General features: G+C 40.7%; 1 protein-coding gene across 3 annotated transcripts in view; it reads left to right on the forward strand.

The window, feature by feature from the left end:
* Positions 1–1,166, forward strand: part of SPATA13 (spermatogenesis associated 13) — a 72,902-nt gene extending 71,736 nt beyond the window's left edge. For all 3 annotated transcript variants that reach the window (XM_090273789.1, XM_090273790.1, XM_090273791.1), the window contains one exon: positions 850–1,166. In XM_090273789.1, the coding sequence (XP_090129915.1) occupies positions 850–1,025 (176 nt within the window). In that variant the 3' untranslated portion in view covers positions 1,026–1,166. The remainder of the gene's footprint in view (positions 1–849) is intronic.
* The last annotated feature ends 12,835 nt before the right edge of the window (positions 1,167–14,001 follow it).

The raw sequence follows: 14,001 nt of genomic DNA on the forward strand, positions 1-14,001 counted from the left end.
TTCTAAGAGTCACAAAGTTAGCAAGTAGCCCCCGAAGAACGGAATGAATGATCACCCATCAGCGCTTTCATGAGTTATATTATTTCATCTTCCCTATCATCCTGGGCGATAAGGAAAGCTTTGTGGCCAGTCAAGGGGAGGGATGGAGTCTGAACTGATGTCCTGGCTCCTTCCAGAACCCACACTCAGTTCCTCTTATCATGCTGACTTTCACAGTTACCGTTTGGTCCTGTAGCTAATTTGAATAAGCCTTTTTAATGACCTCTGTACATATTTAAAATGCCGACTCTAATAAAATAGTTTTGATTAAATTGATTAAGTATTGGGGGCACTATTCTAGGCATGTTCCTTATATTAACTCATTTAATTCTCATAACTTAGCAGGCACTGTTATCCCCACCTTATATTTAGGGAACTGAGACACAGAGAAATCAACTAATTTCCCAAATAATTATAGCTGGTGAGTGACAGAGAAGGATCTGGGCTGAGGCAGTGTGTTGTTGCTTTTCATCCCAAATAGCAGTCCAGTTCTAATCCTTTCACTTACTGCTGTGTGACCATAGGCGATTTACATAACCTCTCTGGTTTGTGTTCTTCCCAGTCACATTGCTATAATGATACCTTCCTGGTAGGATTTTTGTGAGGATTCAATGAGATAATCTATGTCACATCTCCACACAAACTATGGGCTGAATGTGTTATGGCAGCTGTCAGATGTACTATCAATTAATGTGAATTGAGAATCAGTTAAGAACTTGAGTCTTGGCACTGTTTTTTGTTTTCTGTTTTTCCTTTTGGCTAATAAATGACCCTCGGTCCATGTGCCATCTTTCTCCTCTGTTGAGTTAGGCTACAGTGGATGTCCCGCGGCCCCGCCGCACCAGAGCTTGCACCCCATTCACCAGCGCCACGTCACCGTGCCCACCAGCGTCCCGCAGCAGCAGGTGTTCGCCCTGGCAGAACCGAAGAGGAAGCAGTCACTGTTCTGGCATACTTTCCATAAACTCACCCCGTTCAAGAAATGAAAACGGGAGGGCCACATTTTGACTGTGTCAACCCAAGGGCAGTCTTCGGACCCAGTGCTGGAAACCTTTTGGGGATTAACAGAGAAGAGAAGGAGTTGGACTCGCCTTCCACCTTCAGAGATGCAGCTGCCTGCTTGGAATCAGAAGGTGGTGATGCTTTCACTTACACAGGAACCTTCTGTGACCTGTGCTGAGGTGGCCGAGACCCAGGACCGGGTGACGTGCTCTGAAGTGAGTGCTGAGCAGACATCCCTGCGAGCCTCGCTGATGACGAGCGCGGTGCTGCAGCCCAGGTCCCAAGTGCTGCAAGGAAGGGCGGGATGTGTGGCGCTTTTGCGTTTGATTTGAAGGGAGTGGTTGTCCCGGGTTGGGAAGGGTAAGCTGTGCCTCTCTTCCATGGTATTAGGAGGGGACTTAAGGCAGACGTGGTTCCTTAGTGTCATCTGAATCCGCACAGTTGCCGTGTGGCAGTGCAGGCTTCATCTTGCCGGGTTCCTCTCCTGCTGCAGGCTGGAGGGGAAAGCAGAATGAGCCTGTCGTGTGTCAGGGAGGTCTGTCTGCAAGGCAGAGTGGCTTCAGCCTCCTAACAATGAGGCTACTTTCCAGAGAGGGAGGGAGGAAGGGGAAATCCTGCTACTAATACGAGGGCTAGATCGGCCCTTCTCAAGTCAGATACTCTCCTGTCCACTCACATGCCATAACCTAAAACTATTCAAACATATCCTTTTGCAATATAAAAATCCATTTACTTTAATTTTTTGTTAAAGTGAGTATGTAAATGCACCAATCAAAAGGCATTCTCATCCCATCAGTTATTCCTGGTGCCCTCAACAATAAAGTTATAATGACATTTTACATTCCCCTGAGAAAGCATGAGCTTCAGAACCATCCAGCTGCAGATGTGGAGCCCACTTCGTTGCATAAATCTAAAGAGTAGTGTTAACTGTGCCATTAGTGGTATGTCAGCCCGTTTCCGAAGAGTCCCTCTTTATAAAAGAGACCTTAACAAAATATATCTAGACTCAGAGAGAGCAGTCTTTTTTTAACAAGGGCCACCTGAGCTTATACCTATCAACAGTTTTTTCCTGGTCTTTGCCTACATTGTAAGTTTTGATGAAATTAACTTTTAAATATGTCTGGAGAAGACAGGCTCTACAAGAGAGATGCCATTGTAATTTACTTAGTGCACTGGGTGGGAGGGTATTGTATGACACAATTCGTGGCTTTCTATCTGAGAATCTCTTTTTTTGTACGATACTCTCAGAAAGTTCTTTTTTTCTACTAGACCCATGATTAAGAATAAACAAACCTGTGCTGTCAAACACAGAGGTGTGATCTGAGTCTCTTGGTGTGTGGTTCCTCCCCTCTCTCCACCTTCCCCACACCCAGAGCTGTTTCTGAAGGAGGTGAAATCCTGCAGCAAGGACAAAATCCTGGACCTCTCAGGCGAGGCTTAGCGCAGCGGCATGTAGCAGTTTGTCAAGAAGTGCTGCCTGTTCTTGAGCCTGCTCTGTACCTCTCTGTGCTCGCTGCTGGGCAGTGTTGCCGAGAGGTCGTGCTTCCCCGTGGCAACAACCCTGGCCGCTTCTGTGAGGAGCATCTCAGGAGGTGCTGTGACTACGTGCACGAGCGTGTGTTTTGTTCTTGAGTAGACATCTCAATTTTAGTTACATTTATATAACTGACCTTTTTACTAACAAAAAATGATATATTTTGTAAACTATACTAAATATGCTTTTTGTGGGCCCCTCAGAAATAACTGTAGGGGTCTGTGTGCTAAATAGAGTTGTTTGTATATAGGGCAATTTTGAAGGATTGTGTTTTGTTTTTAATATAAGAGAACTATGTTAAGGAAGCAAAGAGAATTATAGGTTATATTTTAAGTGGGTATTCAGTGAGTAAAACACCACTTAGAGGTCTTCCATTTACTAATATTAACTAATGAAGAAATGCTTTTAAGTTCTGCAATGAATGCTGATTTGTTTCCTGGCTGAGCACTAACTTTGGTCCCCACCTCTCACTTGAGGACTCCTAACAAGAACATGAAGGACAGATACCTGGGCCTGCAGGGCCCCTGGGCTGCCTGTCAGCTCTACCATGAGAGAATAACCTGATCAAAGATCTGTTCTGGGTGGATCCTGATTGAGTTTTGAGGTGATTTTGAAAACTGCTAAAATAGATTTAAAGGATAGAACGTCCTTTGACTTTTTTTTAAATTGGCATGTCTAGCTCCGGTTGTTTTACCAAATGCCTGAGCTCTGTAAAGAATAGAGGTCTCAGGTAGTCTAATTTTGGTTTATCAAACTTCCTTCTTGACTTGAGTCATATGTTCCACTTGGAAAAGTACATAAAAAAAAACAGCCTCTAAACAGATTATGTGTGAATTTCATTGGGAATCTCTCTTTCTCTCTTTCATTCTGTCTTTTTAACCCTACGTTGCATAATATGATGGACTAAAAAAAAAAAAAAGATGATATAAAGTTTTGATGATTTCAGTTATTTTGTCATTCATATTTCAGAACTTGACAACTCTGTTGACAGCCAGTTGCACTGGCCTTGGATCACGAGCAACCTTCTCAGTGTTGATCATACCTAAAATGTAGGACAGCCCTGTGATAGATAAAAGCAATCATAAAATAAAATGTTTATAAAACTCTGGAGAAATAGTATTCTTTGTCTTTGGGCTGAAAACTCAAAAAAGAGCTTCGATGGGACCATCTGCATAACTTATTCTCAGTAGATCTGATCTTTTTCACCTAGATCAGATATTGTAGTTTAAAACATTTCTCTTCCATCTCTCCATCTCTCTGCTATTCCTGAATATTGTTGTGTCTTTGTATACCTAATCTAGATGAGGACTAACTTGGTGCCTATTCAGAAAATCCCTTCCATCCTAGACACAGAGCAAAAGTGCATTTAATTGAAAATTTGGTTCACAATAGAAATCTTTTGTACAAACCATGTGATGAAATATTTTATCAGTTGGAGATAATGAGGTGCCCAAATTGCTGATATTCTTCAGTAAAATCAACGTACTTAGCCAGAGTAGAAGAGCCTGATTGCCTGGAGTTAGTGGGAAATTGCTGTATTATTTTTTGTTAAGGAGAGAAACAGATGTGTCCCTCACAGGACAGTGCCAACAAGTGTGAATAAATGTCCTTTCAAGGCTACAGGACACACACAAATCAACTAGGTCCAACTGCACAAAAACAGTTGTCCCCTTTAATAAGCTTAATCTACATATTGTTCTCTCGGTTAAAATTTCACTTGGCTAATGTTGCTCTCAGGATGGATATGGTGAAAGTGGAGTTCAAAAGATTTTGGGAAAAAAAATAAGTAAAAACTATATGATCTTGAGAAACCCAAAAGTTTCAATATTTGATGCAAATGTTCTTAGCTACAATATACATAACAATATTACCTGTAGTTATTCCATAGGAATCAACATTTGTATTTAGAAAATACTTCAATTGTTTCTGTGATTTCATAATTCATCTCTTTTGTAAGTATTAGCATCATTCATGTTTGACTTACCTACTTTGCAAGGCCTTTGGTACCCTTTTCATTTTAACTCATCGGTATCAAGATGATGTTATCTGTATAAGTTGTGACAGCTTCCAAACTGATGAATTGACTGTTGACAGCTGAAATGTGTACAAGATTGCTGTAACTTGATATGTATTTTTGTTGAAGTTTTTGTAAAAAAAAAAAAAAAAAATTACAATGTTATTTGAATGATTTCTTATAAATGCTGTGAATCTATATTTGTTGTTTTGTATCTGTATATTAAAATTAATTTGCCAAACTGGTTCTAGTTGTGCATTTGAGTATTAGAATAAGACTTTTTTTTAATGGAGAGAGTCAGGAGGGTTTGAAGAATTCACCTCTCATTTCCTGCCTGGACATCAATAGACTTCTTTTCAGTAATAATTTACCCATTAATGAGCTAGATCAAACCACTGGACAGATGTGGGAGAGAGAAGGCTCTGACGGAAGCAAATAGGGACCACTTGACTAGAAAAAGTCATTAAACATTGGAATAAGACTGATAAAGCCAACATGAGAAGTCCTGTTTGTGGCAGCAGCTTTTGCACTGATGGAAGGTAGACAATGGAATGTGCATTTCATTTCCCTGCTGCTGGCCAAGGAAAGGCCAGGCCCCTTCATCAGATCTGCTAGTGGCCCTAGGCCTACTTACCCTCTGGGGTGGGGTAGATAACAATTTCCTCCTTTAATTAATGGCTCAGAAAAGCTAGTAAATAGCCCATTGTTTTCTGTGACTGTAATCTGAAAAGGATTCCTATAAAGGTTGCCAGGCAGCTAGTCCCCATTTTCATTTGTTTACTTTTATTTATTTTTTTATTTTTTATTTTATTTTTTTTTATTTTTGGTTTTTCAGTTACAGTTGTCCCATTTTCCCCCATTTCTCTCCCCGACCCAACCCAACCCACCCCCTCTCCCGCAATCATATCCCTCCCCATTGTCCATGTCCATGAGTCATTTATACATGTTCCTTGACTAAACCCTTCCCTTACTTATCCTCCTTCTCTCCCTCCCCCTCCCCACTATTGACTGCTATTCTGCTTCTTGTCCTACTTAGTTCATTTATGTTGTTCTTTAGTTTCCTGTATTAGTTGATATCATATGGTATTTTTCTTTCTTTGTCTGGCTTATTTCACTAAGCATAATTCTCTCTAGTTCCATCCATGTTGTTGCAAATAGCAGGAGTTCCTTCTTTCTTTCTGCTACATAGTATTCCGTGTAGATATACCACAGTTTTTTGATCCACTCATCTACAGATGGGCACTTAGGCTGTTTCCAGCACTTAGCTATTGTAAACAGTGCTGCTATGAACATAGGGGTGCATAAGTTCTTTTGAATTGGTGTTTCAAGATTCTTTGGGTATAATCCTAGTAGTGGAGTCGCTGGTTCAAAAGGCAGTTCCATTTTTAATCTTTTGAGGTAATTCCATACTGTTTTCCATAGTGGCCGCACCAGTCTGCATTCCCACCAACAGTGCAGTAGGGTTCCCATTTCTCCACATCCTCGCCAGCACTTGTTGTTTGTTGATTTGTTGATGATGGCCATTCTGACTGGTGTAAAATGGTATCTCATTGTGGTTTTTATTTGCATCTCCCTGATGGCTAATGATGTTGAGCATTTTTTCATGTGTCTATGGACCTTCTGTATGTCCTCTTCAGAGAAGTGTTTGTTCAGGTCCTTTGCCCATTTTTTAATTGGGTTGTTTGTTTTCTTAATGTTGAGTCGTATCAGCTCTTTATATATTTTGGAAATCAGTCCCCTGTCTGTGATATCATTGGCAAATATGTTTTCCCATATGGTTGGTTTCCTTTTCATCTTGCTGATGTTTTCTTTTGCTGAGCAGAAACTCTTTAGTTTGATGTAATCCCATTTATTTACTTTTTCCTTTATTTCTCTTGCTTTAGGAGATGTATTTGTGAAGAAATTATTACGTGAGATATCTGATATTGCCTATGTTTTCCTCTAGGACTTTTATGGTGTCATGGCTTACATTTAAGTCTTTGATCCATCTTGAGTTTATTCTCGTGTGTGGTGTAAGTTGGCGGTCTAGTTTCAGTTTTTTGCAGGTCCCTATCCAGTTCCCACATCACCATTTGTTAAAGAGGCTCTTCTCACTCCCTTTTATGTTCCTTCCTCCTTTATCAAATATTAGTTGACCATAGAGGCCTGGGTTTATTTCTGGACTCTATTCTGTTCCACTGATCTATATGTCTGTTCTTATGCCAATACCAGACTGTTTTGATCACAGTGGCTTTGTAGTGTTGTTTGATATCTGGTGTTGTGATTCGTCCTGCTGTGTTCTTCTGTCTCAAGATTGCTTTTGCTATTCGGGGTCTTTTTTGGTTCCATATGAATTTATGGAGTATTTGTTCTGGGTCTGTGAAATATGTCATTGGTATTTTAGTAGGGATTGCATTGAATCTGTAAATTGCTTTGGGTAGTATGGCCATTTTGATGATGTTGATTCTTCCCATCCAAGAACATGGTATTTGCTTCCATTTATTTGTATCTTCCTTAATTTCTTTCTTCAATGTTATGTAATTTTCAGAGTACAGGTCTTTTATCTCTTTGGTTAAGTTTACTCCTAGGTACTTCATTTTTCTTGTTGCTATAGTAAATGGTATTTTCTTTTTTGTCTCTGCTTCTGATAGTTTATTGTTAGTGTACAGAAATGCCTTAGATTTTTGTATATTTATTTTGTACCCTGCTATTTTGCCAAATTCACTTATTATATCGAGTAGTCTTTTAGTGGAGTTTATAGGATTTTCTAGGTATACTATCATGTCATCTGCATATAATGATAGTTTTACTTCTTCTTTCCCAATTTGGATGCCTTTTATTTTTCTTGTCTGATTGATGTGGCTAGGACTTCCAACACTATGTTGAATAGGAGTGGAGAGAGTGGACAACCTTATCTAGTTCCTGAATTCAGGGGGAATGCTTTCAGTTTTTGTCCATTGAGTATGATGTTGGCCTCATGCTTTTCATATATAGCCTTAATTATGTTAAGGTATGCTCCCTCTATCCCCATTTTGCTCAGTGTTTTCATCATAAATGGGTGTTGTACTTTATCACATGCTTTTTCTGCATCTATTGATATGATCATGTGATTTTTGCCTTTCATTTTGTTTAGGTGATGTATTATATTTATTGATTTGCGAATATTAAACCATCCTTGCATCCCTGGGATGAAACCCACTTGATTGTGGTGTATGATCTTTTTGATGTATTGCTGGATCCTGTTTGCCAATATTTTATTGAGGATTTTAGCATCTATGTTCATCAGTGATATTGGCCTGTAGTTTTCTTTCTTTGTTGTGTCTTGACCTGGTTTGGGGATTAGGATAATACTGGCTTCATAGAAAGAGTTTGGGATTTTCCCCTCTTCTTGGATTTTTCGGAACAGTTTGAGGAGAATAGGAGTTAGTTCTTCCCTGAATGTTTTGTAGAATTCGCCTGTGAAGCCATCCGGTCCAGGGCTTTTGTGTGCAGGGAGATTTTGGATTACTGTTTCAATTTCCTTCTTTGTTATTGGTCTGTTGAGACTTTCCACTTCTTCTTGATTCAGTTTTGGAAGGTTGTATTTTTCTAGAAATTTGTCCATTTGTTCTAGATTGTCAAATTTCTTGGCATACAGTTGTCTGTAGTAATTTCTAACTATCATTTGTATTTCTGTGATATCAGTCGTGATTTCTCCTCTTTCATTTCTGATTTTGTTTATTTGTGTCTTCTCTCTTTTTTTCTTGATTAGACTGGCTAGAGGCTTGTCGATTTTGTTTATTTTTTCGAAGAACCAACTCCTAGTTTTGTTGATCTTTTGGATTATTTGTTTAGTCTCTATGTCATTTAGTTCTGTTCCGATCTTGATGATTTCATTCCTTCTTCTTGCCCTAGGCTTTGTTTGTTGTTGTTGTTCTAGTTCTTGTAGCTTTATGGTTAGGTTTTTTATTTGAGATTCTTCTATCCTTTTCAGATATACCTGTATTGCTATGAACTTCCCTCTCAGGACTGCTTTTGCTGTGTCCCACAGGTTTTGGGCTGTTGTGTGCTCATTATCATTGGTTTCTAGAAATTTCTTGATTTCTTTTTTGATGTCATTGTTAATCCATTCATTATTTAATAGCATGTTATTCAATCTCCATGAGTTTGGGTGTCTTTGATTTTTTTTCTCTGAGATTGATTTCTAGTTTCATGGCATTGTGGTCTGAAAAGATGCTTGATATGATTTCAATTTTCTTGAATTTGTTGAGGCTTGTTTTGTGTCCTATCATGTGGTCTATATTTGAAAATGTCCCATGTGCATTTGAAAAGAATGTATATTTTGCTTCTTTGGGGTGAAAAGTTCTATATATATCAGTTAAGTCCATGTGGTTTAGTGTGTTGTTCAATGACTGTATATCCTTGGTGTTTCTTTGCTTTGATGATCTGTCTATTGTTGATAATGGAGTGTTGAAGTCCCCTACTATGAGTATGTTGTTGTTGATATCCTTCTTGTGGTCTTCTAGTATTTGCTTTATGTATTTGGGTGCTCCTATGTTGGGTGCATATGTGTTTATCAATGTCATATCTTCTTGATGGATTGTTCCTTTAAGTATTATGAAATGTCCTTTTTTGTCTCTTTTTATTGCCCTTGCTTTGAAATCCGTTTTGTCTGATATGAGGACTGCTTCCCTGGCTTTTTTTTCCGGTCCGTTTGCTTGGAGTATTTTTTTATATCCCTTTACTTTCAGTCTGTGTAAATCTTTTGTTTTGAGGTGTGTTTCTTGTAGACAGCAAATATGTGGGTCCTGTTTTCTTATCCATTCTGTGACCCTATGTCTTTTAATTGGAGCATTTAATCCATTTACATTTAAGGTTATTATTGACATGTATTTATTCATTGCCCTTTGTACCTCTGTTCCTCTCCTCTTTTTTTTTTTTTTTTTTTTTTTTTTTTTTCTTCTTTTTTCTTAGAACACTCCCTTTAGCATCTCTTGCAATGCTGGTTTGGTGGAGATGTATTCTTTTAGTCTTCCTTTGTCTAAGAAACTCCTTATTTCACCTTCTATTTTGAATGAGAGCCTTGCTGGGTAGAGTATTCTTGGTTGTAGGCCTTTGTTTTTCATTGCTTGAAATATTTTGACCATTCCCTTCTGGCTTGTAATCTTCCTGTTGAGAAATCAGTTGATAGCCTTATCAGAGCTCCCTTGTATGTTATTTGCTGTTTTTCTCTTGCTGCTTTTAGGATTCTCTCTTTGTCTTGAAATGTTGCCATTTTAATTATGATGTGCCTTGGAATGGGTTTTGGGGGGTTCCTCTTCATTGGAACTCTCTGTGCTTCCTGAACTTGTATAACTTTTTCTCTCATCAGGTTCGGAAAATTTTCTGTTACTATTTCGCCTATCAGTTTTTTCATTCCATGCTCCTTTTCTTCTCCCTCTCTAATTCCGATGATCCTGATATTATTTCTTATCATGCTATCCTGTAATTCCCTTACATCTTGTTCATATTTTTTCAATCTTTTTTCATTTTGCTGTATTGTCTGGGAGTTTTTCTCTACATTATCTTCTAACTCACTAATCCGATCGTCTGCTTCATTTGTTTACTTTTAATAGCCACCTACTTCCCAAGCTGTTTCTCCTCCTGGGACTGGACAGAAAAGGGGGGCTTAGTTTAGGGGCGGGGGTACTGGGCAGGGGAAGGTGAAAGCTCTGGGAATCATAGCCTGCCTCGCAAAGGTTGGCTCCTAGGGACTCAAGCTGGTACACATACAGGCAGGAATGAGAATAGAGGGATACAGCCATTTCTTCTAGAAGAGTTGTGGGAGGTGGCCTAACATGAGCCACTTACCCTATGCCCTGGAAAGACAAGCTTAAATGTATGAATCCTCCAAAGGAGCTTACGGTTGAAGATAGAAGACAAACAGAAGGCACAATTAAAACTGAGTGAACTTTGCAATGCAGGAGTGTGAAGTTATGAAAGGACTTAAGAGGACAGAATCTCTCTCTGGTATCAGGATAAGAAGGCAGCATACAGGAGGCCAGGCCCCACCAGGTCCCTGCAGGGTTAACCCAACACAGCAGGGCCGGTGTGTTGCTGGTCGAAGGTGATACAAATTGTGTGAGACCAAAGTGTTGGAAGCTGGATTGCAAAAGACCTGTGGACCTCCATGAGAGACAATTTCATTCTGTAGGCAAAGACTTTGAGGCAAGGAATGTGGTGGCCAAACTTGCTTAGGTGCTCATTCCAGTGGCAAAGTATGGGTTGAAAACCAGAGGCAGGGAAGTGATTCAGGAGACAGTGTCCAGTGAAGAGACCATGTGAAAGGAGAGGAGGCTGGATGCGAAGGATGCTGAGTGGTAACAGCAGGTCTCAGTTGGCCACCAGATGTTGGAAGGATATGGTGGTTTCCAAGTTCTTTCTTGGGGTGACCAGTGGGTGCTACTGCTATAAACAGAAACAAAATACTGCATGGAGGGGTTAGGGCAGAGGTTCCCATGTTTGGGTTGTGACAGGACTGTCCAGTGGGTAGTGAAATGAGCAGAGTGAAGCCCAGGAGGGAAGTCAGGGCTAGCAATGGAGATTGGACAAGGCAATGCCAACTGCACAAGTAAGCCATGGGAGTGGAGCTGAGCCAGACAGCAAGCAGCAGGGGGAACACCCCAAAGAACGTGCAGGCAGGGGAAGAGGCCTGGGATGGAGAGGTGGGTATGGGGAGAGACAGCCAAAGCAGAGGGGGAAGGAAGGGTCTGCAGAGCAAAGGCTGCCGACTCTTCTGCTGAGACAGGACTAAAGGCACCTGGGTGGACTTAGTGATCAAGAGTGTGAGATAACTATGGGTGGTGGAGGAGAAACTGACCTAATTCCTGCCATTCCCTGCCCGCTGTACAGACGAGGACACTGAGGGAGGCCTGGTGAGAGTAGGGGTAGTGTTAGCTCAGTTTAAGTGGGACTTGGCCTATACCCACAATACCCTGCAACCCAACTCAGTTCTTAGCACCTCTGAGAAACAATGTTGGGTACATTGGAACTCTTGATGCCATTTTTAAGAGGTCAATATTAGAAGACACTGATTGGGAAAAGATAAGAATCAGTATTACATGGCATTGAAAAGTTTCACTATAGACTTCTGGTCAAGATGGAGGCACAGGTAGACACACTTCACCTCCTCAAGAGACCACAGGAAGAATTACAACTAACTTCAAAACAATAACACCCAGAACTGCCAGAAAATTGAACTGTATAGAAGTCCAACAACCAAGGATTTTAAGAAGCCACATTCATCCAGACAGGTAGGAGAGGTGGAGACTCGGAGTCAGGGAGGAGAGGTGACGAGACGGGGTGTGTCAGGGAGAGGTGGTGGTAGCAGAAGGGGCCGTCCCACAGTCATGTGTGGTGGATAAAAATCAGGAGGGATACTTGGGAGCGAGTGATCCCAGCCTCAGGCCAGACCGCACAGCCCAGGGTTCCAACACCAGGAAGACGAAGCCCCATAACTTCTGGCTGTAAAAAGCACCAGGGATTGGGGCAGTGGAAGAAACTGCCAGTTTTTCAGCAGTCCATTTAAAGGGTCCACACAGACTTAGAACATACACAAACGCACACACTCTGGCATTCACCACTGGGACGATAGCTGGAAGGGTGCCAGTAGCATATGGGAAGTGGGTGAAGTGACTGGAAATGGGGCAAGAGTTGGGAAAACCTCCACACACCAGGCAGTGGCACTGTCCGCTCTCTGAGCCTTCCCCCAACACAGAGCCACAAAGTGGTGAAGCAGGTTGCCCTGCCCAGGCAAATACCTAAGGCTCCACCCCATGCAACTTAACAGGTGCCTTTTCTTAGAGTCAAAGCAGCTCTACCTAATACACAGAAACAAACACAGGAGGCTGCCAAATTAAGGAGATAAAGAAATGGCCCAAATGAAAGAATAGAACAAAACCCCAGAAAAAAGGCTAAACAAAATGGAGATAGCCAGCCTATCCAGATGCAGAATTCAAGACACTGGTGATCAGGATGCTCAAAGAACTCATTAAGTACAGCAACAACATAAAGGAAGAAATGAAGGCTACACTAAGTGAAATAAAGAAAAATACACAGGGAATCAACAGTAAAGGGAAGGAAGCCGGGATTCAAATCAATAATCTGGAATATAAGGAAGAAAAAAAAAACAGTCAACCAGTATAGAATGAGGAAACAAGAATTGAAAAAAATGAGGAGAGGCTTAGGAACCTCTGAGACAATTTTAAATGTGCCCACATCTGAATCATCGGGGTGCCAGAAGGAGAAGAGGAAGAGCAAGAAATTGAAAACTAACTTGAAAAAAATAATGAAGAAAAACTTCCTAATTAGGCAAAGGAAACAGACATACAAATCCAGGAAGCACAGAGAGTCCCCAAATTTGGCCCCAAAGAAGACCACATCAAGACACATCATAATTAAAATGCCAAAGGTTAAAGATAAAAAGAGAATCTTAAAAGCAGTAAGAAAAGCAGAGTTACGTACAAAGGAGTGCCTTTAGGACTATCAGTTTCTCAAAAGAAACTTTGCAGGCAAGAAGGGACTGGCAAGAAGTATTCAAAGTAATGAAAAGCAAGGACCTACAACCTAGATTACTCTATCCAGCAAAGCTATCATTTAGAATGGAAGGGCGGATAAAGTGCTTCCCAGACAAGGTAAAATTAAAGTTCATTATCACCAAGCCCTTATTATATGAAATGTTAAAGGGACTTATATAAGTAAAGAAGATCAACACTATGACCATCAAAATGACAACAAACTCACAACTATCAACAACTGAATCTAAAAAAATAAAAACAAACTAAGCAAACAACCAGAACAGGAACAGAATCATAGGTATGGGGATCACTTGCAGGGTTATCAGCTGGGAGGGGGAAGGGGGAGAAATTGGGGAAATGATGCAGGGATTAAGAAACATGATTGGTACAAAATAGACAGGGGGAAGTTAAGAATAATATAGGAAATGGAGAAGCCAAAGAACTTGTATGCATGACCCATGGACATGAACTAAGGGGGGTGGGATTGCTGGAGGGAAGGGGTACGGGGCAGAGGGAGGCAAAGGGAGAAAAGAGACAACTGTAATAACAATCAATGAAATATTCTTAAAAAAAAAAAAAAAGAAAAGTTTCACCATATTTTTCTCCGTGGCAGGTAAGCAGGGCATGTGAGGGGATGGGAGGGCAGTGGCATTAAATCCCCATGTACCCAAATGCCTAAAATTAAAGGAATTAAGAAGTTTGAAAGGTCTAGTTAAATGATAGTAGCTCTAATGATCTGGATTCCAAATGAGATCTGGCACAGTGTTTTCATTTTTGTCCTCTTGCCCCAGAATGACCCAAGGTCAGCCGAGAGGCTGCTCAAAGGCACAAACATCGCTTTAAGGACGGAAGCCTGCCACCTGCCTTGGGGATTTCCTCCAGACTCCACTTGAATGTGA

The sequence above is a fragment of the Furipterus horrens genome, unplaced genomic scaffold (assembly GCF_987537825.1).
Source record: "Furipterus horrens unplaced genomic scaffold, mFurHor1.1.pri manual_scaffold_4, whole genome shotgun sequence".
Classification (NCBI taxonomy): domain Eukaryota; kingdom Metazoa; phylum Chordata; class Mammalia; order Chiroptera; family Furipteridae; genus Furipterus; species Furipterus horrens.